Genomic DNA, 25,705 nt, shown 5'->3' with positions numbered 1-25,705 from the left:
GAGCCAACAGGAACAATTCTGGCGTACGAACTGGCCAAATATTCACATTGCCCCAGAGCATGACTGGCTTTCTCATGTGCCTATAGAAGGAGCCTGGGTCCAGGGTTCTCAGAGTAAAATTAACCAATCTGACTGCCTTGATTGCGTGCGACTAGCGCATATACCATACATACAATTAACTAGTACAACGAAACAGCGAAAATAATATCCATCCATTACAAACACATATACCCTAGCTTTCTATTATTTCGGCGCGAATCTGACGCCCACCAAACCCCCAGAGCTGTGTTTGGACTTGACTGATGTCCCATCTTTCTCATCTACGTCCAAGTCATCAACCCGAGTGGCCGTGGACAAGTCATGCAAATGTATCGTCTGGGCGCCGCGAGCATCTTCCATAATAGTCACCTGGTGTGTTGTTACATGCACACGGGGCCGGATCGTCGCAACCTTTTGTATAAAGGAATGTCGAGTAGCAATGAAAAGAAGGACATTTGTTAAACCTACATATTTGTGCACGTCAGCCATACTGGTCCCGAGTTTATAACACACTTGTATTTACCTGAACTAGAGAAGGTAATCTAAAATAACCGCATTTTTTAGCTTCTCAATCAATTACTCGGTCTGTGCTCCCCGACTTACACCAGCAAAAATGAACAGCCCAAAAGGAGGCTCCCATCCAGCCATAACGCCCAAGCGACAAATCGCTACCGGAATAGTCACCAAGGAATAAACTATGGCCACAAACGATCAGCTTCTCGCGGCCATCATTCACCCCAGAATAGACCCACCAAGAGGATAAAGCATTAGCCTTCGTGCAATAGTCTTCAAATGTTTCCCAACTCCGTTAATTTCGCTAGAATCGGGCGGGCGTACGTTGTTCGACCCGGATCCGGATTGGCCAGACAAATTAAAGGATGAATCGCGGAAGCCGGAAGACGAAATACATCCAAGCCCCCAACCTTTTTCCGAGTTCTTCCAGGCGAATTTACCGCCCTCGAAAGTAATTCTCCCTGAAAATCGTAGATATACCAATCCTGTTGGATGGGTGTCGAATAAGTTGAAATTCCGTTTATTGCTCGGAAGTCTCGGCACGTACCGTACAAAACGAGGGAACTACCAAGCGAGATAAAGATCCACATCTGAATTAATCGAAGCAAGTGAGCTTCGACTGATGGGTTAGGAAACCAGCTCAGTTACTCACATATAGGTATAGAAATCGCTCCAACTGATACCCGTCCCCAAGCCAACACCAAGCACCTGAGAGCCCGTAAAAATACCCAGCTTTCTCCACGTCCTGGATCAAGTAAGGCCCCGCGATAGGGAGCACGATGATCACAATCCACCCCGCACTGAGAACCGTCCAAGTGAACCACACAGGAGGCTTCTTGAAAAGAAACAACAAACTTGAATGATGGTTCCACATGAGTTCTTATATTCGTATTCAAGCGTTCTGAAACTATACCTAAATGTGTATCCTGCTATCACAAGTGACCTGGAAGAGAGCATGTCTAGTTAAATGCATAAAGTTGAATATGAGCCAACTTGACGTACCAGATCGCTGCCCCTGCATCGCCAACTTGGGAAACTGCACCTATCAAACTCCGATTAGCGCGCATAGACGGACAAACGCTCATTAACATACCTTGGGCAGTACAAGCACGCGAAAGGTACATCCTCCCCTCCGCAGCCCATTTGAAGTTCAACGCAAATGCTGCACCTTGGACAAAATCGCACAGGAGCAAACAGATAAAAAACACCCCCAATGCACTACGCGCAAATGAACGAATCCCTCGAACTATCGGCTGCTCTTGGTTTTTGCTGAAGATGCTGTACCACTAGGTTTGAGTTTGATTAGAGGTGGCGGTTATATGCGTGGGGTGATGGATGACAAACCGCGATGTAGATGAGGAGGAAAAAGGTCGAGATCGCTGAGCTTAAGCCGGCCGCACCGACTAGCTAAATTCATTTTTAGCGTATAAGTTAGACGTATGAGTAATGACATACTGCTAATCCAGCCCTATGTCCAGGCTTTGAGTAATCCCTCAGAGACGACCATTCCCTCCCATCATAATAAGACATGGTTAGGTATCACGGAGCGCTGCGACTATAACGCCTATTATGCTGAGGGGCCAAGAATAAATGGGCAAATCTCGAGGAAGGGTCAACCGGGGGATCACGACTGCGCTGGGCCTATCTTAAATATACATTGGCCTGGGGAATTATTTGAGAATCAGAGCCACGGTGCCGGAGCTGGCGATCCCGGCTAATTTGAACAGGTATGAACATGGAAGTTTTCCCGATGTGCGTGGATGTACAAAGAGGCATAAATATCACATTTTAGCATGTACTCTCAATGAGCTTCTCTTGATGCTTGATCGTGGCGCATACCGGTTTGGAGAGGAGGTTGCATATGGAACTTGTCCGTTGCCGGGTTGTTTTTAAAATGAAAGTATGAAACTCTTGCGGCCCACGTGCGGGCACCGATCTTTAGCTAATAGAAAAGCAAGCAATATAACGATTGTAGATTTTGAGGCTCATATTGAAACCGACTCCGAACAGGGTGCGAAACATGTAAATGGTGCTCCAATGAGCATGCCGAACTACCGCGCTCGACGGCGAGATTGAGCACCGACTACCATCAACTATTTTCGGAGCCACCCGGCGGCTCGATATTGCTTTATTTGATAAAAAGGGTACATCGGTGGTAAATTCCAGTCACAAGAGACCCAAGCCAAGCACAGGCGGGAGAAGCGAAATGGGCAAGGTACCGATCGCCTACGTGCCATGTGGTCAATATTGGTCTACGAGCACAACGACATCGTGAACACGTTCGGAGCCTTAAAGCCTAGCCGAGTCGCAGAATAATCATCGTCCAGCTCTAGCCCGTCGAAAAATCTGCAAATACTGATAAACGAGGCTGAGAAGAGACAAATCAGATACTCACACTTTGTCTCGTAGCCAATCTATAGGTAGCCCGGACAAATAGGGCGATAGGGTCAGTTCTGATGATACTACCATACGTAGCGAGATGAATGCGCACCAGTCCTGCGGAACTTCTGTTGTTGGGTTTGGGGAGAATAATACAAACTCCAACTATTGAAGTTCTGAGCGTTCTGGGCGGCCCGCTTTACCTGTTCTTGCCATCTTGGCGGGAGAGTGGCGAATTCTGCGTCAGTGATGTACAGTTCGGAATATCTACGCAACAGGGTCAGGAACCAGGATATACAGAGACTTTATGCCGCCATAATATGCTTACTGAGTCCATAGAGCCGCGCATATGTCTCCAAGCGTTACACCTGACTGCTCGTTGTTTACCATCGTCACCCAGGGCGAGTGTTTCGTAATGATGATCAATTGAGATACTCGGGGAATTGTGGCGCTATTAGAGGATCAATCCAATGTCGGCGAGATAGGAAAAGTGGCAGCTTACGGTTCATGTTTCTGTGTAAATTCCAGGTCCTCATCACGCTTTGACTCGTTGAAACCACCGGTTTGTCCAGTTGAGAGATTGAAAACAAGGTGAAAAGATGACAGTGAATGGGTTAGAACAGGGTGCAGCTGAAGTGGCGCCCCAAGCAGGTACAAGTCTGTAGAAGACAAAACAGGGCCATCTAATCATATAAATGTCAGATACATTGTATCCAGTCCTCGGCCCAGGCTGACGCACAGTGAGGACCCGCAGCCCATCTCCCAATCACGTCTCCCATAGTAACAAAAGAAGTAATTAATACAAGAAAGCAAAACAGTAGGTGATACAGTGGTTGGCGGGAGAGCAGTGAGGCTGTAATTGGGAGCTGTTATATCTGTGCTAAATCAGCCTCGAGGCAACGATCCGGATCAATCCGCCGAGGTCTTCTCGCCGTGAGCCACCTTTTTCGTCATAGCCAAGTCAGAACTTGTGCGTTTGGGCGCGTAAGCAATGCGTTGGGCAAGGGGGCTGTATAAATCGTGGATAATGACAAAAAGATAACGGTAAATTGGTCCGGTGCTCGGATGTAAATCGAGTAGTTACGACCGGACACTGCCCATGGCCGAGTTTGAGCCAGAACAATGGGTTCATTCGTAGATATTCTACTTTCGCTGTGCATGTTCTGGACTGGTCTTCATGCTTTCAAACATATCGTAACTCGATTTTATTTTGCACAATCTTCTCGGCAATTAACTAGACATCGGGCTGTGCTGCCGTTAGATGCACATATCTCTGCCGCGTCTCAAATTTCCTCATTTTCCCATTTTATTGGTCACAAGGCTGCGCGTATATTCCATGAGCTTCAACTCAATGTGTCTTTGACAGCCGTGAACTTTCGAGTCGAAACTACTGTCCTGAACACGTCCTTTGACAAGGCCTCTGTCCATATCGCTCAGGATGCTCCATGGCCTTACCCCCCAAAATTTAGACTTCTATCTGAGCAATTTTATTCCTTGGGTATAGCGACCGGACTCTCCGGGATGGCGCTCGGGTACATGCTTCTGTTCTGGTCATGCTTGATGGTCTTCCGTGGGCTGGGGTCAAATCTGGGGACCAACAATCCAACCGACCTTGAAGATGAACCGTTATCGAGTAGCGAGGGATCTCTAATGGGAGGGACAGGGCTCGCAGTACAACCAATCGTAAGCAGCGGTGCCTTGGTGGTAAAGTTTCGGACATAGGTAAACTTGTTTAGATACCAGGGGTGACGGTACCGCTTTCGCACGTTCCGATTCTCCTCGGGGCGCTCTTGGTTAGCCAGGTTATCCACGAAGCGGGGCATGCATTTACGGCTGTAATGTAAGCTCTATGTGTTATTCTTATGCTAAACTAATGGGGGGGGGGATGTTCTACAGAGAGTCTGTGCCAATAAACTCTGTCGGGATTGGCCTATTCGTCTGTCTGCCGTCAGCATTCGTATCCCTCGGATCAGCAGCGTTCGACAAGCTCTCGCCTGTGCCTCGAATGCGGATTGCAACAGCGGGGGCATATCATAACATCGTGCTATGGCTTATAATTGCTATACTTGGTTGGTAGGTTTATTCACCTAATCCATGTATTTGAAGCTGACTAGATCAGAAGGTCTGATATAAACAATATTATGAATCAGGGGTGGACTGGTTGGGGAACTCCATTGGGTCCGTATAGGTCGGTCGACGACTTGGGAGTTGCAATACGATCGATCGAACAGGTGAGAGTACAATTGCATTTCTTGACTACCGCTACTGATACGGTGTAGGAATCGGACTTATCATACCACTTGTTTCCGGGAGATATCATCACACGTATTGAAGATACGATACTATCCCGAGCACATCTACTTAAGGAGCGTCGAACTCCCCTTCAATTGTGGCATGACTTGTTGCTACATCACCATCACAATGTCACGATAGACGACTTGCCCGACATGGGCTGGTGTGTTGATAAAAAGTGGTATGAGGGTGGGTGCCAATTTATTATATTACGGCTCACAGGTAGAAATAATACAAATTAGGACAACCCACATCATGCTGTACACAATCCAGCCCTTCTTCGCTTGTATGCTTTGCTCCAGCGGTCTCCTACGCTAAAAATACCGGAAGATGTCTGGATGCTTTCAAAGTGTTCGATCCGCCGGAGACACCCATGGCTATTTCTCATGGCCGCTGCGCGAGCAAATGTATTACTGCTGACACAGCAGTCGCAGAAGACGAGCCAGATCAAGTGTGCGTCCGGTCAAAAGGCATAACTAGAATCGGAGTCGTGAGAAACAACCAAGACGAGAAAACGATTCTGTGGAGTGGGCCGAGCGAGGAGATTTGGGAACAGGGTAAAGTAGAATCGCGGTATTCGATATTAACACAGTCTGACCCGTCCTGCCTTCTAGTCCGAGTGACCGATATTGCGCCTAGATACTGGTTTGTCCCGTCGGGCTTGCCGGACCTCGTCGCATTATTTGTTTCGTGAGTTTCTACTTCTAGAAACCCAAGTTGTGCCTAACATATACCCATGATTTGATAGATACACATCAACGATAACACTTTCTCTTTACTTTCTGAACCTCCTCCCGATCCGTCATCTCGATGGCGCACAGGTTCTAAGCGCGCTCCTGGACTTGTACGCTCCCCAACCAAGTTCTTTCCTTCCGCCTAGCCCAGGTCTAACGATAGAAGAGGGACCAAGCGGCTACCCGCTCACGTCCGAATCATCAGCTCGTCGCCCCCGAATATCACGTAGACATACACCGTCGTCAAGATCTCAAGCGTCGAACCTACTGCACATCCAAGAGCCAGAAGACCCGAATTGGATCAGCAAAAACAGAGCCATGATAGAAAGAATCGCAGAAGGCACGGCGATTGGGCTAGTAGCAATCACAGCGGCGGGTAACGTGTGGATTCTTTCTCGATCAACCTAGCATATACCTTGGGGAATCCTGGAAGAAAAAAGATGTACATTCACTGATCTTTATGTAAACAACAAAGACACAAAAATCGCATAGAAGGGCAAGGGCTAGTAATTGAACAACAACATCTTCATGTCCGACCAAATAAGAGAAAAAAAGAAAAAGAGATTCAAGAACAGGTTACACGGATATTAGGTGGTGGTACAATCCGCAAGTAAAAAAGAGACAGAAAAAAAAGGGGGGGGGCATAAGGTTGTTTGTTGAGTGGTCGAATTTTTTAGACAACCGGTATTTCCTGTCGAGCGACACTTGCGATGCTTTCCTTGTCGACCAAATACGCAGCTTCGTGTTCTTCTCCGTTCAATTCTTGAGCATCTTGTTCATTGTCACTCCATCCGGGCGGAGGGGGCGGGGCACCGGCACCTCTCATCCATGGATCACTCCACAACTCGGCGATCTTGGCTCGTTTCTCGGGACTACGAACCAACAGTCTGCCCACGATCCTTCGCACGCCTTCGCCCAGTTCGCGCGGGTCATACTGGCACTGCGCGATCCTCAGCAGGTACGAGCGGCGCTGCTGGGTCGGGGAATGGGCCGAGTGGGTAGATGGCGCGGGGGACACCCCGGATGGGTCAGCGAACGGGAGTACACCCGTGGATAGCGCGAACAAGACGACTCCGCATGCCCAAGCGTCGGTTTCGCGTCCGTCGTAAGGCGAACCCATGATAATTTCAGGCGCGGCATACTCCTCGGATCCGCATCGGGTCGTCAATTTTGGATTGTCTGGATCAATAAACCGTGAGAGACCAAAGTCTGTGAGTTTGAGCAGAGGCGTGGTCAGTGGAGGAACGGGTTGCGTGAACGGGTTGGATGTGACAAGGATATCTTGAACCACCCCCAAAAAATAAAATGGTCAATTGCCAGCTCATGTAAAATCGGAGTAGACACACTTTCGAGTTTAATGTCCCGATGGACGAGCGCAACGCTATGCATCCACCCGACCGCACGACAAAGTTCGCCCCATAATCGCCTCAACAGCGTTTCCGACATTTTGTTCTGATTTTCTTCCTTGTTGATTAAATCAAACAGTTCACCCCCGCCAATATGCTCAACCACGAGGCAGTGATGTGTCGGCGTGGTGAATGAATGAAGGTAGGCGACGATCGACGGATGCGAAATGTGCTAGAGGCAAAGAAAAAAAATGTCACTTGAATACCGATGCGTGCCTGGAGAATTAATTGGCAGGGACTCACACGCAGAACCTCGACTTCGCGTACAAAACTGATCCTCGTCCTATCATTCACGTCACATAGCGCCCGGTCCATCATTTTGACAGCGACGAGCCTGCCCGTCGCACTGGTCTCTTCCAAATATCAAACCTTGCCGTGGGGGAAGACTCGATCAACAGGGGACTCTGTTGTCTGAGAATATCTCGACCTCGTGCCGCATCGGTCGCGTCGGCACCCTTGCTGCCACTGTTCTTGCCTTCGGGATCTATTTTTTCTCCGAGTCCGTTCATTCTGCGCCGAGGGCAGAGGGGCGAAGACCGTGCATCCGTCTGTCCCTTCGACGTTTGGCTTCGCTCGTACTGTGCGCTCTTCGATCTCCGACCGCCAGACTTCCCTCCTCGTCCTCGGCTAACCAGACACAACTAAATGCGCCGACTCCTAATCGGCTGATCAACTTGAGTTTGACATCCGAGTCGCACAAGAGGGTCCCAACGCGTGGAGAAGGCGGTCTCGGAACGTCCGGATTCGAGGGGTGGAGATTTGAGTGTTCACGATGGAGCGGTGGATGATGATGATGATGGTGTTGCGCAATCTCACCCCCGCCAGCACGAGCATGAGCACTTCTCACCGGTTTCTTCTGATGCGTCAAGTTGATCGGGGCAGGCAACGAAGCCGTAACCGGCCGCGGGGTATTTTCATTTGCGAGCGCGCGCCAGTCGGCCGAGAGTGATGTCGTCACCGTGGGTGCTGGCTTATCCTTGGCACCAAGCTGTTGTTGTTGCTGTTGTCCAACTTCTTCAAGCGACGGTCTCCTAGGTTCCATAGTGCCTCCTCCCCCAACACCCACTCCTTCATCCAAGTCGACAAATGCGCGCGTTTCGGGACGGGCAGGCGACGCTCCGCGCGAGCTCCCGCCCGACCAGCCTGTACTCGCCTGCGACCCTCCCCAGCGCCGATTCTCCCAAGACGCGAGTCCACCCAAACTCGCTGCACTCGCAAATCCGCTCAACCCAGGCGGACTACCGTATCCAGCCCAGGTATCACCTCCACCACCACCAGTCGCTTCTTCCCACTGATCACGCCGGTCAACGTTGGAACGAGACGGGAAGAACCGTTCGCGGGGAGGAAGTCGCGCCGCCCTGTCGGGGGACAAGGACAAACTCGGACCCGCATCCCGATCGGGCGTGCCCGGTCTCCTGCTCGTCGGGCCATGTTGGCTCCGCGCAGACGGGCGGCGGGACAGGCTCGGGGGCGGCTCGGGCATGAGCGTCGCGGCGCTCTGGCTAAAGAACGAATCGTTGGCCGTCGCCTTGCGTGGAGGCTGACGAAACTTTGAGTCCGAGGCGGAGCGATTAACGCTGGCGCCGCCCATCCCAGAGTTGAACGCAAACGTGCTGCTGCCGTCGTCGTTGTTGCTGTTGCCCGAAGTGGACGAGGAGGACATGGTCGAGGAACGAGAGGGCTGGTGGAGCCGGGAGATGGACTTTGACTTGACGAGTGGAGTGGGCGGAGCAGGAGTGGGCCCAGCTGAGGAGCCAAAGCCCGATGCGAAGAACGCGCTCGTGCGGCTCGTGGTCGAGCGTGGACTCCCGTTGCTCTCGGTAGGCGACATCGGGGACCCCGTGCCTCGGGTAGGCGAATGATCGCTCGCCAGCCGACGTCCATATTCAGACGCAGTACCCGTGGGGACGGGAGGGGCGAGATCCGGGTGGAAGGGGAGCGAGTCGGCCAATGCTATGGCTAAAGTCGTGTATGTTGAGCTGCAAGACGGAGAGTTTGGCCGTCTTGGGCGAGTTTTGGACCGTCTCCGAGCCGGTGTCTGCTGCACTCAACGTACCGGTCGGCTCGGACTGTTCCGGACTGAGCACCAGGGCCGAGGAGACATCGGAGCCCAGGCTCGAGTTGAAGGTCCTGGATGGATCGGGGGTGGGCAGTCGATGGAGTGTCCGCGGGTGAGTCGGGATCTGGACAGGAGACAAGTTGGCAATGTCCAGCTTGAGTGGCGTCGCTGGAGTTGTTGTCGTGTCAAAGTTCCAGCCCAATGGAGGTGGTGGGACGGGGGCTTCCATCTTGTTATTGCTCATTAGATGTATCCAGCCAGTAAAAATATTCGAGTTCAGATGCGTATCCACCAATAGAGCTACAAAGAGCGCTCGTAGCGATGGAGATCTGCCATGATACTGGTCAGTACTGGACCACGGGCGGATGGGAGTAGTCAAACAGAACAAGACACACACCAGAGACGCAAACTAGTGATCTACAATGAGTCAGAGCTGCCGGCATCCGTTAGCCAATCACAGACACAAACGCAGTAAACAGATATTAAATGCACACATACTTGGCCAATCCAAATGGATCCCGCTGCAGCTGGTGGTGGAATAGATAGAGTCGCTGGGGGAATGTGATAAGCGGAATGACTACCGACGATAACAGTTCCTATCAGTGTGCTCGTGGGCCTTCCCTGTAAAGTACCCTAGAACACCGAGGTTTACCGTCTCAGCCCAGTTCACTGGCCCATATGCAATTTTCGCCGCTGGAGCTGCCGTGGATGATGGTGGGAGCAATCGAGCCGCAGGGCTTAGACTCCAAGTGTTTCAGCGCACGTGTGCGTCGTGACCGCGGCGTTATTTTTAAAAGTCAAATCGGGAAATATGATTTACTACAATTACTAGTTTATATGCACATGACAACATTAACAGCGACACAATATGATTGATTTACAGTACACCTCCAGGGACAGCCATCTTCGGAAAGCAAATAAATCTGTGTGTTATTCAGCCCAATCAGTATCATGTACGTCAAATAACTCAAACAGAAAAAAGTCAGGAAAATAGGCAATATCGGTTTGTCCTCTTTCGACAAGTCGGAACAGGTCTGAGATATGTTCATCCTAAAGGACGTGATTGGCCCTGAAAACTCACCTCAAGTAGATTCATTGGGGAGCGGAGGTCGGGCCGTTGGGATCTTTTGGATCGCCACGCGTTCTCCATTCATCCAGCTTGATCCGACTGGGGTTGCAATACCCGATCCCGAGCCGCCCATGCTTGCTACGGTCGCCTTGACCATACCGATACCCGAGCCGCCTCTTCCGACGGATTCATCCTCGTTCCATTCCCCTTCGAGATGAACCGCGGGCACATGACTGTCCTCTGAAGAGACCAGCACTTCGACTCCACCCTCTCGTGACAGCTGCAATCGCCTGAGCGCCTCAATCAGATCGGCCGCGAGAGCATCCTTGTTGGGTGGATCTTCGACCACGGGCTCCCATCCCACAGGCGGCGATCCCGGTGGGGATATCAAAAAGTTCTTCTCGAGCGCTGGGACCGCGAGCATCGAAGGCTGGGCGGTTCGGGTTGGAGTCGGCGCTCCCCGGAACACGCGTAATACGAACTCTGGTCTGTGGACAAGGGTGAATGAATGCTCTTGGGGTATTGGGGTAAAATGAATAAGGGACTTACCCTTCCGAGTCATGTCCCAAGCTCAGCCCGTCGGTTCCGGCTTTGGCATCCTCGGCACTCCGCTCGTCCCAATACACAAGGATGATTCGAGCCAAACCGCGGAGAGGCGCCCACGAATGGAGCTCGCCATACGAGGCAAAGAGATCGCGTAGGACTTGAAGGACAAGGGGGTCAAAGAATGACGGCGGAAGTGAGGGTACGATTAACGTATTGGTCGCCTGAGGCGGAGTGGTGGACTTGGCCTCATGGGAATGGTCGGCACTGGAAGGCTGATCCATTTAAATTTTGCTCAAGATGGGAAAATTTATGCCATGTACCCTTTGTCCCTGGATAAAAGGCGCTGGGCGGCTAACTTAATTGCAATGCCAATAAGCTACCAGGAACATGCGCAAGGGCAATGTGCGAATTCTCACCAGGACCGGCATCTTTCCATCACCAGCTGGTTTACCGAGCCACCCGAAGGCCTTAATATCTGAGCCACCTATAACACGTGTTTAGCTTGATCAGATTAAATTTATAAAGGTGAGTCGAGCGCTCGAGTTTGCTTTACAGGTCATCTCCCCTCGACCACCTCGTTCGTTCTGGCCACCCGTTTGCGAAAGATATCCGATCGGCTGCGTGGTCGACAGAAGCCTACACGTCCACCCCCTTTACAGCCCAACGACGACGACATGTCTCGCACCGGGCCTCCCCATTACCACCAGGGCTCCGCCAATCTTTGTCACTGTGCATTCTCAGAAAGTTACCATAACACTTCCGCACCATACATATACCCATCCGCACCTGCACCTGCACCTCCTCCCGCTGGTAGACCCCGTCCAATAGCAGGCCACCCATCCGAATACGCCCCCGCCATCCGCAGAGTCCCCAAGCCCAAGCCCACCAACAAAATCGCCAAGTCCCGAGACATGAAATTCGACGAAGACACCTGGCAATGGTACTTTGAAACCGCCGACGCACCGGGCGTAAGATGGCTCGAGTCCGTCAGACATATCGAAGACCTCCCCCAGGCCAAGGACCCGGACTTTGCATCGATGCTCAACGAGTATTACATGGCCGGCCATGTCATTGATATGCCCGATCAAGAAAGGCTCCCAGTCGTGCCCGGCGGACTAGGGAAAGGATGGAGGTACAAGCGAGCCGCTCCTCCTCCGGCCGTACAGAAACAGCCGACCCAGCACCCTCCTGCCCCAGCGCAACCCCAGACCTGGATTGAGCCGATTTATCATCAGCGGTATCCTGCGGCGCCTCAGTATGCCGGCGGATCGGCTCATCCTGTCTCCATGCGTCCGAACCACGATGGGTGGCGCGTATATTCGAGCGCCCCGCCTCACGAATTTCCTCGTGCACTTCATGAAACTCGACACCCTTCTGAGGGGTCCGAGCGCTTAGGTCCTCTTCCGGGTACCCCAGGACCAAGACACTACGTCGATGCGTCTGCCCACAGAGGCTATCGACCGCCTTCTCCAGACGACTCTCCGAGCGAAGAAAGCGAAGACGAAGAAGATGAAGATGAAGACGACGAATCAGACGATAGCTATAATTACCCAGAACTTCATCGTTCAAGGTCTTACGCTCCGCCCCCACCTCCCAAGCCTCCACACCATGCGCAAAGACTGAGGGAAAGAGGTTACAGGGTGACCGATCCGCATACTAACGTGGGTGAGTCTTCGTGGTGAGACCCACCCCGGATTTACCTGTATACAATAATAGTGTGAATAATGTGTACTCAACAACCCCCCTTCTTTTTTGGGTTTATTTCGTGGGCATGTATATTACAATGAAACTTGAAAACATGGATCCAATAATTATCTCAGACCCGGACGGACTAGACGCTCCCGCACTCGCCATGGGCAAACACGGTCGCTCAGCCTCATCCCCCAACGTCCCCCCGGCCAAAACATACCAGAAAATCGAGATTCACAGGGTACTGCAAACACGAACCACCCTCGGGGTCTCACGCATGCCCGACCTCGTGTTCGACCTGCGATACGACCCGCGCCACGCGTTTGACCGATCAGACGAGCCCGGCCCGGTCGATTTGACGACTGCCCCGGCTTTTCAGCCCGGTCAGACTTTTGTGAGGTTCTTGATCCGGCATCCGTTTGGGGGGCGCGGGGGGGATTGGGTGCAGGATGTGGAAGACGCGCAGTATTTGACTGTCATGGGTGTGCTGAGGATCATTTCGGGAATGGTGCATCGGAATATTGACCAGGTGTGTTTTCTCACTTTTTTCTCTCTCTGATTCAGTGTATGCACTCGTTAGTCACACTTTCTTTTTGGGCGGTGTAGCATTTAGACTGGGACCCGCTCTCAGAGTTCGACAAGAGTTTCGTATACGAGGCGTACCTCAATCGACCATGTCCAGACGAAGACGCAGCGGGGCGACGGCTACATTTATTCTGCGAGAAATACATGTTTGGGGGGATCGAACAGTTACCGTTTAAAGCCAAGGGTACCACGGCCGAAGGACCCACTTTTTCGGTCAAGTTGATTAAAAGTAAGTTGGGAACGCACACAATTGAAACAAATAAAAAAAAAAGCTCATGACTGTGTAGATTCGAAGCTCAAGCGGTATGATAAATTGAGTGGGTTTCGTATACCTAGTGGGAAGGGAAGGTGGACTGGAAGAGGGGACACAACGTATCCGTATTTGGTTGATGATATGGCCAGTTCGAGGCGGGTGGAATGAGATGAGCGAACCTTCCTATTCCCAGTGTATGGTTTTCCTTTTTAATTTATTTGTCCTTGGAGAAGACGCATACACAGAGCTAATGTTATTGAGATTTGAATGTATGCGCCTGAGAATTCAATGGTAAATATCTATTTAATTTATCCAAATCAAGGACCACGTTTACTATTGATACTGTGTGATTGATAGTCAGAGTCCGAGTATTCTCTTGGCCGAGAAAGTAAGTTTGACTGGAGGCTATGTATCCCGCGCCCAACATAGATACTGCAAGGCCTGTTGGCAGTAGCCGAGTGATCTAAGTTTAAGTAGTTTGTGGAAAGACAATTCATTATACTAAAACCGCTAACGCGCCCAAAATTTGCGTTTTGCTTAAGCTTTTATTAAGTGCTTGTTGCACTACGTTCATACTTTCATCAAATTTATTCAGGACCTTCGACTTTAATTTGCATTTTCTGCATCTCAAATATCAACCCATGCCCTGAGAATCTGCTCATGCTTTTCGGATCGTGGTTTGATATCAACTTCGAATGCGGTTGGTTGGCTGTATATGTGGAAAGTAGTAGTAAGATCGATGCTTCACCACGAATTTATCACATACCTGACAAGTACATTTTGTTTCATCTCGGCAGTCAGTTTAATTGGACAACCTCGGAGTCAAGTTTGGGACGGATGTCAAAGAAAGCAAATAGGCCGCTTGCTACCATAAACAGTGAGGTTCGTGCAAAGTGTATCCCAGGACAACTCCTTTATAGATATTTTTTGGCTGTTAGGTTGCTTCTCGCCAACGATGGCGTGGAACTCACCGACGGCCGAAACCAAATGCCGGAGCTTCAGGGGTTGAGGGGTCCAAGAACCGGCTTGGATCGAAACATTCAGGGTTGGATACACCCTCTCGTCAAAACTCATTGCTCTGGAGATTACATTAATTGAGTTCTCCAAGACTTTGGACTAGTATCTGAGTATCAACCAAAAAACCTACCGTTGATTTGCTATACTGGGGCAGTCACGGGTTTGTGTCAGTCGGATCACTATTAATACATCGATAAGGAGCTCACATGGCTGCTCCCTTGGGGATTCGGTATCCTTTATAAACATCGTCCTCAATGGCGGCATGAGGCACCCCTGTCGACAAGTTAATTAGTGGGTCTCAACACGATGAACTGAACAGCTACATCGCTTCGCATACCTAGTGGGAGAACCGATCTCCAACGAAGTGCCTCTTTAATGACTGCCTCGACATATGGCATAGACTGTTGGTCCTCTATCTCTGGGAATCGGTTACCACACAAAATACTGTCTACTTCGGCTTGTGCCTTAGTCTGCACCTCGGGGTACATTGCCATGGCTACAATCAAGATTAAAGTGCTTGAAACAGTCTATGAACCCGTTAGATCGCATATCAAGGGTGAGGCCTGTTCCAAAAGACTTACAGTATCGGTGCCAGCTTCATTTGAACAATTAACCCAAGAACGGAGTCCAAATTTAAACACCATGATTTGAGCTTACCTGCGAATAAACTGCCTGCTGCCCAGAGCACAGTCTCCTTCTCCTCTTTAGATGGTTCTTTGACGTACTTTGATAAAATATGTCTCAGCATTGAAGGGGGAGCACTTCCGGTACCCTTATCCCATCAAAAGTTATAAGCATCACTGGGAGTCTTTGTGAAGTACTTGGCGTACCATTTTTTCCCTCGTCCAGTTGTAAGGCACATGAAGCATCTGCTCGGTCTGCCAGCGCCAAACAAGTGCTTTACGCTTCCACTGTGCACCGGGAAACCATGCGGGAATGTACTGCATCCAGGGAATAAGGTTGACGTAGAAGTCTACATAGATATAAGTTTCACAATGTCAGCTGTTGTAGCCTTACAGAGTCGGTCGCTATATAAGATAACGTACTGGAAGCTATTATAGATCGGGAAAATCCATCCACAGCGCAACTAACTGTCTCGAATAAGGTATCGTTGGATGATGTTGCCTCATATCCATAAACTGCTATGATAATCGATGACCCAGCCATCCTATTCACAGATTTAGTTGGAGGATATGCGATATATGTACGATACTTGCCGTCTCAAGTGACTTTCAAAACGGTCAGGTTCTTCTAGTAGCCGCTGAAGAGCTAACCGCGAGTTCTTTACTATCAGAGGCGATAGCTCTTCGCTTGCTCGTTTGTGCAAAAGTTCATGGGTCATTCGACGCTGAGTCCGCCACCGTTCTCCATACGAGATCACAGCTGTATTGTTTGCCCACCCAAGGCTAAATAGAAGAATCAAAGTATTGAGCAATATCACTCTTGCCGGCACACATATGCATACTCACAGCCGGTCACTCGTACCCATGGTACTATGAAACTGGGGCCGATCAGAGTAGATAGACGAACGCTTGGTTAAAAGGTCTTCAGCCATGTTGGTTGAGTTTAATATGATCATTGTCTCCCCCAAGAGTTTGAAGGAAATAATGTCACCTATATATACAGGAGGATCTCAGTGATACAAATCACAACAGTTAAAAGTCGGCCCTTCACTTACTTCCCAGCTTACTTGACCATCTACCGTACTCTTTAGATATATCTGTAGCACCCATTAACAGGCGCATGTGGCCAATAAGAGGGTCGGATGGAGGTGAGGGTGGTAGAGGCAGAAGGTCTTTAGCCCTTCTGGGGACCAGCCAAGATCGAACCAGAGCTACACACAATGCCAGGAATAAGGTAAAAAGGTATGTATCCGTTGTGTACATTGGACTGAAGGGGAAGGGTTTCAATGGAGCAAAAACGTAGAGCAACACGGAGCGTGAGGAGAGGAGGATATTTATACCATAGTGTTTAACTAAGACATAGTAAGCAACTATATAAAATTATGTACTCTTGAGCCGGATTCCAGATTTGCGCATGTCAGTGCACCACAAGCGGAGAAATCTCTCAGCTTACGGCAATCGTGGGGCATAGCGGTCGCATTTGGTAACAAAGCCCAAATTGGAGCTTCGGATATGTCCAAGGCTAGAGTATTGGGATTTCCAAGACATTGAAGGTGTCTGGAGTGTGTTATTTTTAGACTCTGGTGTCTCTTCTTTTAGTGATTTCTAATTGTACTTGCAGTCCTTCTGGAAGTTTTTATACTCTTCTATTTCCCATTCGTTTTTTGATAGTTAAGTCCACGGGGCACATTACATGCGGGCTGCTACATGATATACCTGCCCCATATTCCTTGACTAAGCGCCAGTGAACGATACGCACATACATATTATGGCACCCTAGATGCGCACGTATCATTGATTGCTATTTAGTCTAGGAACCTGAGACAGGTATATCATGATGTAGCGGCCCGCATGCAGTGTGTGCAGGCTTAAGCTTGGACATCAAACAACCAATGGACAATAGAAACCGAGTCTAAAATATTCTCAAAAGGGCGGCAGGGCGACTTCCAACTGTCTCATCACACATTTTTGGTGCCCCAGTAAAATTCCATATAATATATATGACTTAAATTCCGGGGACCAAGGGCTCCAACTATACAGTAAGGAGCTGTGCTTGATCATTATCTTCACCCAGTATAACTGACAGTGCTTGGATTGCGATGTAGCGCCAGGACACCTTTGAGTTTGCTATGTTTTTGAAAGGAGATATATAGGATACATAATTCATACACAACTGCTTGATGTATCAACCTTATATTGGGTAGCAATGCAGTTCTATGGCCTAACGGATGGGCTCGCACACAAATAGCACGCTCGACCTCACTGGAAGATGGCTGCCGTCCCTGGCCCAAGATCTAACCTTACAGTAAATTGAACGTGATAAGCATTGATGGTGCAATGGAGATGTATCCCAATGTATATGCGAGCCCGTGATACAAAACGAGCGTCAACTGCCGACGTCTTTATGACCAAGTTTTAACCCCCCCCCTCCTCTCATCACGCAAGCAATAGTAGCCGCACGCGAGCAAGATGAGTCGCTCTACAAGCTTAACAGAGGTCAGACGGCTACTTGATTACATCCTCCACAACAGGGACAACCCAGCAATAGCGAAAGAAGTTGCCCTAGAAAGAGGCTTATGGCCAGATCGAGAAAAGAGGTCAGTTGCCCTGGCACACCCTGTTGGGTCCAGCCACATAGATTTGGGCAGTTTGCACACAACGTTAGTCATGAATACTTTCTAGTACTATGAAGTTAGCAATAAGTTGATCCAACGACTGGTTCGCTTCATATAAGTATGCTCTTGATACCAGGTTCGGATTGCAATTAGTCCGTTAATTGTCATCCTGGCCACAAGTATGATTAGATACCAGCATGCCCATGGTTTATTGGAGTCATAGGTCTCGATCAATTGATGGTATGCATATATACTGTAGCATTACCACGACGAAATATCACATTGTAACGTCACCGTGTTACTCCTTTGTGGCGTGGGGCCTAGGTGTACATGCGTAAGTGCCTTTGTTTGGCTCCATCTTTTGTCCAGTGTAATGATTTTGCCAATGAACCATCCCCTTTGATGATGGCTGCTTACCTCTCTATGCCAAGTGATAGTTCGGTATTATAATATCCGATGAGACAACTGCATCTACCAACCCCCGACGTCCCTGCTACATGCCTTGAATCCAGTGAGGCATCTTTTCTCGATAAGCTGGCTTGAGTAGGGTGGGGAATCCCGGGCCCTCCCTTGGTTCTCCCTCCCCTGGAGTTGAAGCGTGTAACGGTGATGGTGATGGTGATGGTGATGGCAATAGCGATTCCCTGGGCGGCTCAATTCAAAGTACAGCACATGCAAAACTAGGCGCCAAATGAACGGTTTACAATTACATTTGATGGACCAGACTTGAGAATGATCGCGTCCCCTCAAGCTGAATCCTCCTCTCCACCACTACATATACAACGGACATAACAATGCCCTCTTCGGGCGGCTTCAACGGACCACGACGACCATGGGTTCCCTCGATAGCTGAAGTATTTAGCTCTTCGATGTATTGTGCTGGCGCACATGAAAGGGCTGCGAGTATGGTTTCTGATAGCAATATCCAATCGACGACCAGGATGGGTCATCCAAACTTGACCTCCTCGGTGCCAACCAGTTCTCGAAACGACGCACCCATCGCTGATCAAACCGTCCTTGCCGTTACATGCGACAAGTTGACCTACACCAACGTTACTATAAACCGTGACACCGCAGATGCACAGACCATTCGCCAGACGATCGCCTCCAAGGTAAGGATGTCTGGCTTCCAGCTTCTAAAGACCTCCGCTAACTAGGTCAGATCACAAGCAATCCGAGCCTCAAGTTTGACATATATCGAATCGCATCCTCCAACGCTCCGCTTGGCTACCCCTTAGACGACGACCAACTGCTCCTCACCTGCCTGCAAGAGCGCCAAGGCGTGCCACACTTCTTCGCTGACCTGTCCGTGATACCCCCTCATTTAGTGGTACATTCAAATTCTCATCAAGTTTCACATTCCCGAGTACTATCATCTCCAGCCTCTTTGTCGACGATAGTTCCTGCCACACTATTAATGCCTGAACCATGTGTCCAACGCGCAAGCGATACGTCATCAGTGACCAGGAGCAGTCCCAGTCTCCCATCCGATTCCGCCACTCGGCATGACCCCGTTCCAAGCCGATCAACCCATCATTGCCAAGACCTGATCACGGACCCTGGCGGCAATATAGCAATACCCGAACCAGCACAAATATCTCCCATCACTCAGCCGTTCGAACGACAGACACGCAGATATTCTGTACCTTACTGGGATGAAAGTCCCCCTATTATCGCTTCTCCCGGTTCAGACCATGCTGTTTCCAGTCTTCTCAGATATCGTACACCTCAACCTGGGCAAACTCACATGGTACATGGAACATTGTATTCCGAACCTGGTAGGATGTCCGAAGCTGAGGTGATCAGGCAAAATTCGGGATACTCGGAAGGCGCAAATTCGAGAATGGATGCTGGCTCTTATCAAAGTCAAGCCTTTATGGAGGGTCCGTCTCTCCATGGGGGCTGTAATAGAACAATCAGCCGAAGGATGGTGGGCCGGGCTATGGTGCTAATATTCGGCTGCCGTATTGATTGATTATATTTTAGACGGTGGATGAAGTTCTGCATGAACTCCATAGTCATGGATGCAAAAGCATGTCGCCCTATGTAAACAGATCGATGTCTGGCGATAATCCGGTGGCGTATGGTGGTTTTGGAGACATCTATCGCGGAGTACTCAATAATGGAGCAGAGGTCAGCCTGAAGTGTGTGAGGCTGGAGGTCGATTTAGACGACGGTGGGCAAAGGAAGATCAAGGTATACATGCTGTTTTATCTTTAGTTCGTTTGGCTGTCATTTCTACAACTTATGCTAGGATGCTGCGCACGAGCTATACATTTGGTCGAAGTGTAAGCATCCGAATGTTCTGGAATTAATGGGGGTGACTCAGCACCGTGGTCACCTTGCGATGGTTTCTCCATGGATGGAGAATGGCGACCTTACCCGATTTCTGGTTGAACACCCCTATATCGACCGGTACAACCTGGTAAGCAAAACGCCGCATGTGTATAGTCTGAAATCGATTGTTGCGTGATAGTGTGCGCAAATAGCTGATGGAGTTGCGTATCTACATCAAGAAAATGTGGTATGTATACTACCGCCGCTAAGAAAGCGTATCAGGCATAACACCTTTTTACTTAGGTCCATGGAGACATAAAAGGGGTAAACACGTTTGTAAATTTTGTTTGGTCAATATTCACGCTGTTCGAATATCAGGCAAACATCTTGGTATCAAAGGACCTTACACCCAAGATAACGGACTTTGGCACTGCAAGTCGAATCGATTGCACCCTCAAGTTTACAGAGACTAGTTGTTCTCAAACCGTGTCGATTCGCTGGACGGTAAGATCTCACGAACCAACAACAGCGTGCTGCAAGCAACTAGTTGGATTTAGGCTCCCGAAGTTATGGCCGAAACCATCGACAAGAGCACTCCTGAGGCGGATGTGTTTTCGCTTGGGATGGTACGCGCATTACTGCTTACATGATTAAAAGGTCTGATAGTAAACGTTCTTTAGACAATTCTAGTATGCATCAGGGCAACTAGATCACACATCATAACTAACTAAGTGTGCAGGAGGTGTTTACAGGAAACGTGCCTTTTCCTGGTGTAAGCACCCCTGCTGTGATCTTGAAGCTTGTGACAGGAGGGCATCCCGCCAGACCGGAAGAGCATATACCAACTGGCGATGATCGGGCAGACCTGTTGTGGTCGCTTCTGTCTGATTGCTGGGCATTTAAACCAGAGGATAGACCAACTGCGGATGATGTGAAGTACAGAGTCAGTCCATGTGATCATTGTTGCTTTTGCGTGGCGTCTAATGTGTTTTACAGATGAGAATCATCGGGTCGATATGATCAATGAGGACAAGGTTTTTTTTTTTCGATAAATAACTTTTGGTCAAGATTTTTTAGGAAAGGGACAATGAAAAAGTATTAAAGTAATAATTTTGTATTTTTTTCGGGGATTTTGCGTTCACCTTTGGTGATTGCTATTGTCGCGTTGTTATTTATGTGCTGCCAATTGATTATTAGATTTGTGAATCGGGTAATTATAAAGAGTTTACATGTACATAGATTTGTGCGCAACGGAATGTTTACGCTTGACGCGACTCTTGTGGCTATATCCTGCCTCACTGCTGCTCTCTGAACTATCGAGGGTGAACGACCTTGACTCCGTATCGAAACGGAATCCGGGCGTTATTTGCAGTAAGCCCTAAAATGTTATTTATTGTAGCATGGGAATTTCTTGGGTCTCGAGATTAGAATGCTTTGATCGGGCCCAATACTCAGGGCAGGAGTCTGATCATTTTCTTTCGTTCCATCATCCAAATCGATATCATGGAGCAGCTCATTTACCCTTGCGCGTTTCCTTACATTAATCGAGCATGTTGAGCGGCTCTCCTTGTCTACGAACTTGTGATCAGTTGAATCAAATTCCTACGATCGCGTCGACAAAGGGATTCAACACTAATTTCGTTCATCGGATTCATTTGTACTTCCGCTCACATTTTATGGGCAAGTTTGAATAATTCTTGCTTTATTTTATTTCACTGAACGTCAATAGCTTCGAGTTGACATTCCGGTCCTGGAATAGTATAGAGTCACTGCAAGCCACGCCTGCTCGCGGCGCCGATTCTAATCCTATGTAGTTGCTCAAAGCGGATAAACAATTACAAAGCAGCCTTGATACGTGTGGCACCGGACTGTTATGGACCGGGTCGACAACCACATGCTCGAGAATGGCGAATTCACGTTATCGAGGTTTACGGGTTCCTACCAGCGGATATCGACCTCCAATCGTCCCCAACGGTAACAACACCGAAAAGTACTACGTATACGAGAACAGCAACGTCGGGTATCCGTCAATGCCGATGCCACAGGCTTCGTTCCTAGAACGCATTGTTCCTCCATGGGACGCTCACACCGTACAGCCAATGAGTCCCTTTCCCCTTGGCTATGGATCGGGTACAGCTCCTCACCAAATGGGAGGGCACTTGCAGGTGATAACAAACCACAATAATATACAACCTGGAGGTTCGGAAGGCAGATTTGTCCAAGTAAGTACTGATGCATTGTTATTTGTTATCATGTTTTGATTTTACGAAGTCTCCAAGCTCTTATGGTTCGCCATCACCAAACTCATGCGGTGTACCGTCAATCCGCCGGTGTAAAATCATTAAGATTGCACTTAGCGAGGGACAATATATGAGAGTAGATCTTACCAGATGTTTATGTGGCAAAGAACTTCGGGAGGCTATCATATCTGAGGTACAACGCTGCGACCTACTCCTTCCACCTCGGTTTACATACCATCCTTTTGCTAGCTCCTGAATACAACTGACCCTCCCATTTCGCAATTTGACATTTTTCGTGACTATCCTCCAGTGCCAGCACCGAGCGTAGCCCTCAATGACCAACAGCTGATGCTTGATGTCGAGCACTTCGGGGACGCGGAAGGCTCGTTGAGGTTGTCTGTCTGGGGTACGAAGGCGAACTCTAATCCCTACTGGCCCAGAGCGGAGCTCGCGCCTACTTCTTCATACCCTCGCCTCCCATACCCTATCCATACAGGCCCTTCGTTTCCTGTAAACTTGAAGACCTCGATGGTTGGACACTATGGCTCCGAAGCCTCTACTACGACTAACGCAAGTTCTCAATCCAGTAGATACCCCACCAGTCCTTCGAGTTGTACCTCCTTTCCCGGATCCACCTACACAGCCGTGACCATGCCCATACCCATGCCTGCACCCGCACCCAGAAACGAGTACGAATACAGTCCAGCACCAGGATTTCCTACTGCCGGTTCATGTAATACATCAAACCCTACGTCTGGGAACTCTACTTTCAGAAGCCCCATTACTCGTGGTGAAGTCCCTCGGCCTGGTTCAGTGATTATTGATGGTACAATGGTAATGTCCGGATTCTATGATGAAAATACGCCGTTCCTCTTAGTCAAGGCATCTGTAGGCAACTGAAGAAATACTCTCGCATCTCTACGCCCGGGGATGCCGGAACCTTACTGAGTATCTCGATGAATCCACTTTTAGCAGAGAACCTGTAGCAAGTGGCGGAGCTGCGGATGTATACACTGGGTGGTTGTACACGGGTCAAAGGGTTGGTGTGAAGTGTATCAGGATGACCAACGCAGCTATAAGCGACGAAGGGCGGAGCAAACGCAAGGCAAGCATCGTTTCTTATACGCCATTCGTCGATCCTTCTTGGTCCAACCTTAAGCACAGATTACGGCACATGAGATATATGTGTGGTCGAAGTGCAGACATCCAAACGTACTGGAGCTGATTGGGATTACCCAATATCGGAATCGAATTGCAATGGTTTCGCCTTGGATGGAGAATGGTGATCTGCGTAGTTTTCTTCATTCGTATCCTGACGCAGATCGCTACGAGTTGGTAAGTACGATTGGAGCTGTCTAAGGTTGCTCTCATGTTAGTTGTGTAGTGTGCTCAAATGGCCGATGGGGTCGCATATCTGCACTCCCAGAACATTGTGAGTAGCTCCGCTCTATGGTGGTGACCACCTCGTATTGATACACTCGATTTCCAGGTGCACGGGGACATCAAAGGGGTAAGGTTGGTGCTATCTACATCTGACCCGGACGGGCTGACGAGCGCATCCAGGCCAATGTGCTAATATCGAAAGAATTCGTCCTAAAGATTGCGGACTTTGGGACTTCAGCCCTGAAGGACTACACGCTAGCGTTTGCCCAGACTGGGACAAAGCCTGGGATGACGATACGTTGGACGGCAAGCTATTTACACACTATCATGGCTGGCTACGATTAAATGCGTTATTGACAGGCGCCTGAGATCATGGAAGAGAAATCGGAAAATTCAAAAGCAGCTGATATATACGCGTTGGGGATGGTGAGTAGTAAATACTTGCTTATCATTAACGATAGTAATTGGGTTATATTTTCAGACTATCCTGGTGCGCACTAAGATCAGTGTCAGATTGTAGACTCTAATCCGCGTACGTTCAGGAGGCTATGACGGGAAGCATTCCGTATGTGGAAGTACCGAACGAAATAGTGGTGATGAGGAAGATCACAGAAGGAACACTCCCTCCGCGCCCTGAGGCGCATATACCCATTAGTTGTTATCGTGCCAGCACCCTTTGGCACTTAATGAACCAGTGCTGGAGTCGTAATCCCCAGACTCGTCCAACCGCCATTCAGGTGCAGGAGCGGGTCTCTCAACTAGCTTATTCGTATTCAGACACCTGAACATTATTGCAGGCGCGGTTCACCCCATCATATCCCCGGACGCCGTGAATGGTATCGCGACAATCTATATCTTGGGTCGGCAATGATTTGATTATTCTTCATAGGCTTCCCACCGAATAATATCAGCACAATGAACCAGTTAACACCATCGCTGCACCTAATATCACGTGCTTAATAGGGTTAAGAATAACGTATTGGGATGTTCCAACCTATGTACTATAATAACAATGTCCAATGCTTCACGACCAATAAACCATGTTATTTCTACCATTTAGCAGCGTCGATGTATTAGATAGGGTCAAAGAGGTGATTCCTTCTGGGAGCATACAAGGAGATGTCATATGAAACCCGCTGGTAGGAAGTTGAGCTGCACCATGTTCAATCTAGCAGAGTCTAATGTGGTAATTGAAATTTCAGTATATGTATGACCCTTCGCGAAGCTAACTAAGTTGACTGGAGTCCTGTATAAAGTCTGTTACTATGCTATGAGTGTTACATTAGTTGCCGAAAGGAGCTAGCCCCCTAGCCTGAGTACAACAAATCCTGATAGATATTACCAAGTCGCTGCTATTCATCCATGCTTATGAACCTTGTGTGTGCTATTATATATAGCGTTATAACACCTCAGTGGGTTTGCGTGCCGTACCAAACCGTACCACACACGTCAACAGTAATTTGAGGCCAACATCCTATAAAAGTACGTTATACGCCCACATATCACATAGATAAACGCCCTAAAAACACCCGATAGTAACAAAATATCGCATTACATTTGTATCCGGTAGAAGCCCTCAACAAATGGCTCCTTAGGATGAATAACGCTCTTCTATGCGCGCTGTTACCAAGATCCTCAGATTCTAAAGTGCATTTGCATTGAGAATTCCCGCCCGTGTGGGGGCCGCGTGGAAGTAGTAATTTCGTATAGATACGCAGCTCGAATAACTTACCCGCGTGGGCTAGCGTCTTGATTAGTTGGAGGGGCTACATGGAGAATTGTGAGAATGATAGACTATTATTCACAGCGATGTGTGGATGTGATTGCATGGTCGAACGCGGGCGCCGAGATTATGTGCCTCCGGTGGCTTTGCGGGCTACTTATTTTACCCGCATTTCTGAGGGGACGAGGCAAGATGCTAATCCGGCAGATTCGGGCTGGCGAGACCGAGACCACAGTCATAGTTTGCTTAGGGATGAACAAATT

The 25,705-nt window shown here is 49.1% G+C and overlaps 13 protein-coding genes across 13 annotated transcripts; 6 read left to right on the top strand and 7 right to left on the bottom strand.

The window, feature by feature from the left end:
• Window positions 1–243: 243 nt before the first annotated feature.
• On the bottom strand, window positions 244–2,082 carry RhiXN_01427 (uncharacterized protein; the record flags this gene model as incomplete). The annotated part of the gene is made up of 10 exons (XM_043321246.1): window positions 244–503; window positions 563–581; window positions 643–734; window positions 792–1,037; window positions 1,100–1,142; window positions 1,205–1,352; window positions 1,555–1,594; window positions 1,646–1,838; window positions 1,897–1,959; window positions 2,008–2,082. 10 exons carry the CDS (start codon window positions 2,080–2,082, stop codon window positions 244–246), a joined length of 1,179 nt encoding a protein of 392 aa, XP_043187069.1.
• A 722-nt stretch (window positions 2,083–2,804) lies between these two features.
• Window positions 2,805–3,710, bottom strand: RhiXN_01426 (uncharacterized protein; the record flags this gene model as incomplete). Its single annotated transcript, XM_043321245.1, has 6 exons — window positions 2,805–2,898; window positions 2,948–2,966; window positions 3,044–3,198; window positions 3,260–3,382; window positions 3,434–3,614; window positions 3,671–3,710. 6 exons carry the CDS (start codon window positions 3,708–3,710, stop codon window positions 2,805–2,807), a joined length of 612 nt encoding a protein of 203 aa, XP_043187068.1.
• A 742-nt stretch (window positions 3,711–4,452) lies between these two features.
• RhiXN_01425 (membrane-bound transcription factor site-2 protease) lies at window positions 4,453–6,365 on the top strand (the record flags this gene model as incomplete). Its single annotated transcript, XM_043321244.1, has 8 exons — window positions 4,453–4,614; window positions 4,668–4,771; window positions 4,828–5,004; window positions 5,054–5,162; window positions 5,211–5,386; window positions 5,497–5,780; window positions 5,838–5,913; window positions 5,972–6,365. 8 exons carry the CDS (start codon window positions 4,453–4,455, stop codon window positions 6,363–6,365), a joined length of 1,482 nt encoding a protein of 493 aa, XP_043187067.1.
• Window positions 6,366–6,630: 265 nt separating this feature from the next.
• RhiXN_01424 (CAMK/CAMK-Unique protein kinase) lies at window positions 6,631–7,403 on the bottom strand (the record flags this gene model as incomplete). Its single annotated transcript, XM_043321243.1, has 2 exons — window positions 6,631–7,238; window positions 7,304–7,403. 2 exons carry the CDS (start codon window positions 7,401–7,403, stop codon window positions 6,631–6,633), a joined length of 708 nt encoding a protein of 235 aa, XP_043187066.1.
• Window positions 7,404–7,868: 465 nt separating this feature from the next.
• Window positions 7,869–9,194, bottom strand: RhiXN_01423 (Serine/threonine-protein kinase; the record flags this gene model as incomplete). The annotated part of the gene is made up of 1 exon (XM_043321242.1): window positions 7,869–9,194. The coding sequence occupies one exon, from the start codon at window positions 9,192–9,194 to the stop codon at window positions 7,869–7,871; it is 1,326 nt and encodes a 441-aa protein (XP_043187065.1).
• Window positions 9,195–9,249: 55 nt separating this feature from the next.
• On the bottom strand, window positions 9,250–9,666 carry RhiXN_01422 (Serine/threonine-protein kinase; the record flags this gene model as incomplete). Its single annotated transcript, XM_043321241.1, has 1 exon — window positions 9,250–9,666. The coding sequence occupies one exon, from the start codon at window positions 9,664–9,666 to the stop codon at window positions 9,250–9,252; it is 417 nt and encodes a 138-aa protein (XP_043187064.1).
• An 838-nt stretch (window positions 9,667–10,504) lies between these two features.
• Window positions 10,505–11,318, bottom strand: RhiXN_01421 (calcipressin; the record flags this gene model as incomplete). Its single annotated transcript, XM_043321240.1, has 2 exons — window positions 10,505–10,979; window positions 11,041–11,318. 2 exons carry the CDS (start codon window positions 11,316–11,318, stop codon window positions 10,505–10,507), a joined length of 753 nt encoding a protein of 250 aa, XP_043187063.1.
• A 106-nt stretch (window positions 11,319–11,424) lies between these two features.
• RhiXN_01420 (uncharacterized protein) lies at window positions 11,425–13,732 on the top strand (the record flags this gene model as incomplete). The annotated part of the gene is made up of 5 exons (XM_043321239.1): window positions 11,425–11,530; window positions 11,593–12,702; window positions 12,858–13,255; window positions 13,333–13,540; window positions 13,599–13,732. The coding sequence occupies 5 exons, from the start codon at window positions 11,425–11,427 to the stop codon at window positions 13,730–13,732; spliced, it is 1,956 nt and encodes a 651-aa protein (XP_043187062.1).
• A 629-nt stretch (window positions 13,733–14,361) lies between these two features.
• RhiXN_01419 (cytochrome P450 family protein) lies at window positions 14,362–16,136 on the bottom strand (the record flags this gene model as incomplete). Its single annotated transcript, XM_043321238.1, has 11 exons — window positions 14,362–14,429; window positions 14,536–14,642; window positions 14,712–14,726; window positions 14,788–14,854; window positions 14,919–15,108; window positions 15,163–15,176; window positions 15,239–15,353; window positions 15,412–15,554; window positions 15,628–15,749; window positions 15,856–15,987; window positions 16,051–16,136. The coding sequence occupies 11 exons, from the start codon at window positions 16,134–16,136 to the stop codon at window positions 14,362–14,364; spliced, it is 1,059 nt and encodes a 352-aa protein (XP_043187061.1).
• Window positions 16,137–18,613: 2,477 nt separating this feature from the next.
• Window positions 18,614–21,116, top strand: RhiXN_01418 (Serine/threonine-protein kinase; the record flags this gene model as incomplete). Its single annotated transcript, XM_043321237.1, has 11 exons — window positions 18,614–18,931; window positions 18,982–19,749; window positions 19,806–20,015; window positions 20,074–20,244; window positions 20,296–20,343; window positions 20,400–20,420; window positions 20,475–20,600; window positions 20,654–20,722; window positions 20,777–20,785; window positions 20,836–21,039; window positions 21,093–21,116. The coding sequence occupies 11 exons, from the start codon at window positions 18,614–18,616 to the stop codon at window positions 21,114–21,116; spliced, it is 1,968 nt and encodes a 655-aa protein (XP_043187060.1).
• Window positions 21,117–22,000: 884 nt separating this feature from the next.
• RhiXN_01417 (uncharacterized protein) lies at window positions 22,001–23,236 on the top strand (the record flags this gene model as incomplete). The annotated part of the gene is made up of 3 exons (XM_043321236.1): window positions 22,001–22,318; window positions 22,368–22,529; window positions 22,586–23,236. The coding sequence occupies 3 exons, from the start codon at window positions 22,001–22,003 to the stop codon at window positions 23,234–23,236; spliced, it is 1,131 nt and encodes a 376-aa protein (XP_043187059.1).
• A 357-nt stretch (window positions 23,237–23,593) lies between these two features.
• Window positions 23,594–24,064, top strand: RhiXN_01416 (Tyrosine kinase catalytic domain protein; the record flags this gene model as incomplete). Its single annotated transcript, XM_043321235.1, has 4 exons — window positions 23,594–23,671; window positions 23,721–23,768; window positions 23,826–23,846; window positions 23,900–24,064. 4 exons carry the CDS (start codon window positions 23,594–23,596, stop codon window positions 24,062–24,064), a joined length of 312 nt encoding a protein of 103 aa, XP_043187058.1.
• A 27-nt stretch (window positions 24,065–24,091) lies between these two features.
• Window positions 24,092–24,504, top strand: RhiXN_01415 (Tyrosine kinase domain protein; the record flags this gene model as incomplete). Its single annotated transcript, XM_043321234.1, has 3 exons — window positions 24,092–24,145; window positions 24,201–24,209; window positions 24,262–24,504. The coding sequence occupies 3 exons, from the start codon at window positions 24,092–24,094 to the stop codon at window positions 24,502–24,504; spliced, it is 306 nt and encodes a 101-aa protein (XP_043187057.1).
• Window positions 24,505–25,705: the final 1,201 nt, after the last annotated feature.

This window comes from Rhizoctonia solani, chromosome 16 (genome assembly GCF_016906535.1).
Source record: "Rhizoctonia solani chromosome 16, complete sequence".
Taxonomy (NCBI): Eukaryota; Fungi; Basidiomycota; class Agaricomycetes; order Cantharellales; family Ceratobasidiaceae; genus Rhizoctonia; species Rhizoctonia solani.
This window is presented reverse-complemented; position numbering and strand designations above follow the sequence as displayed.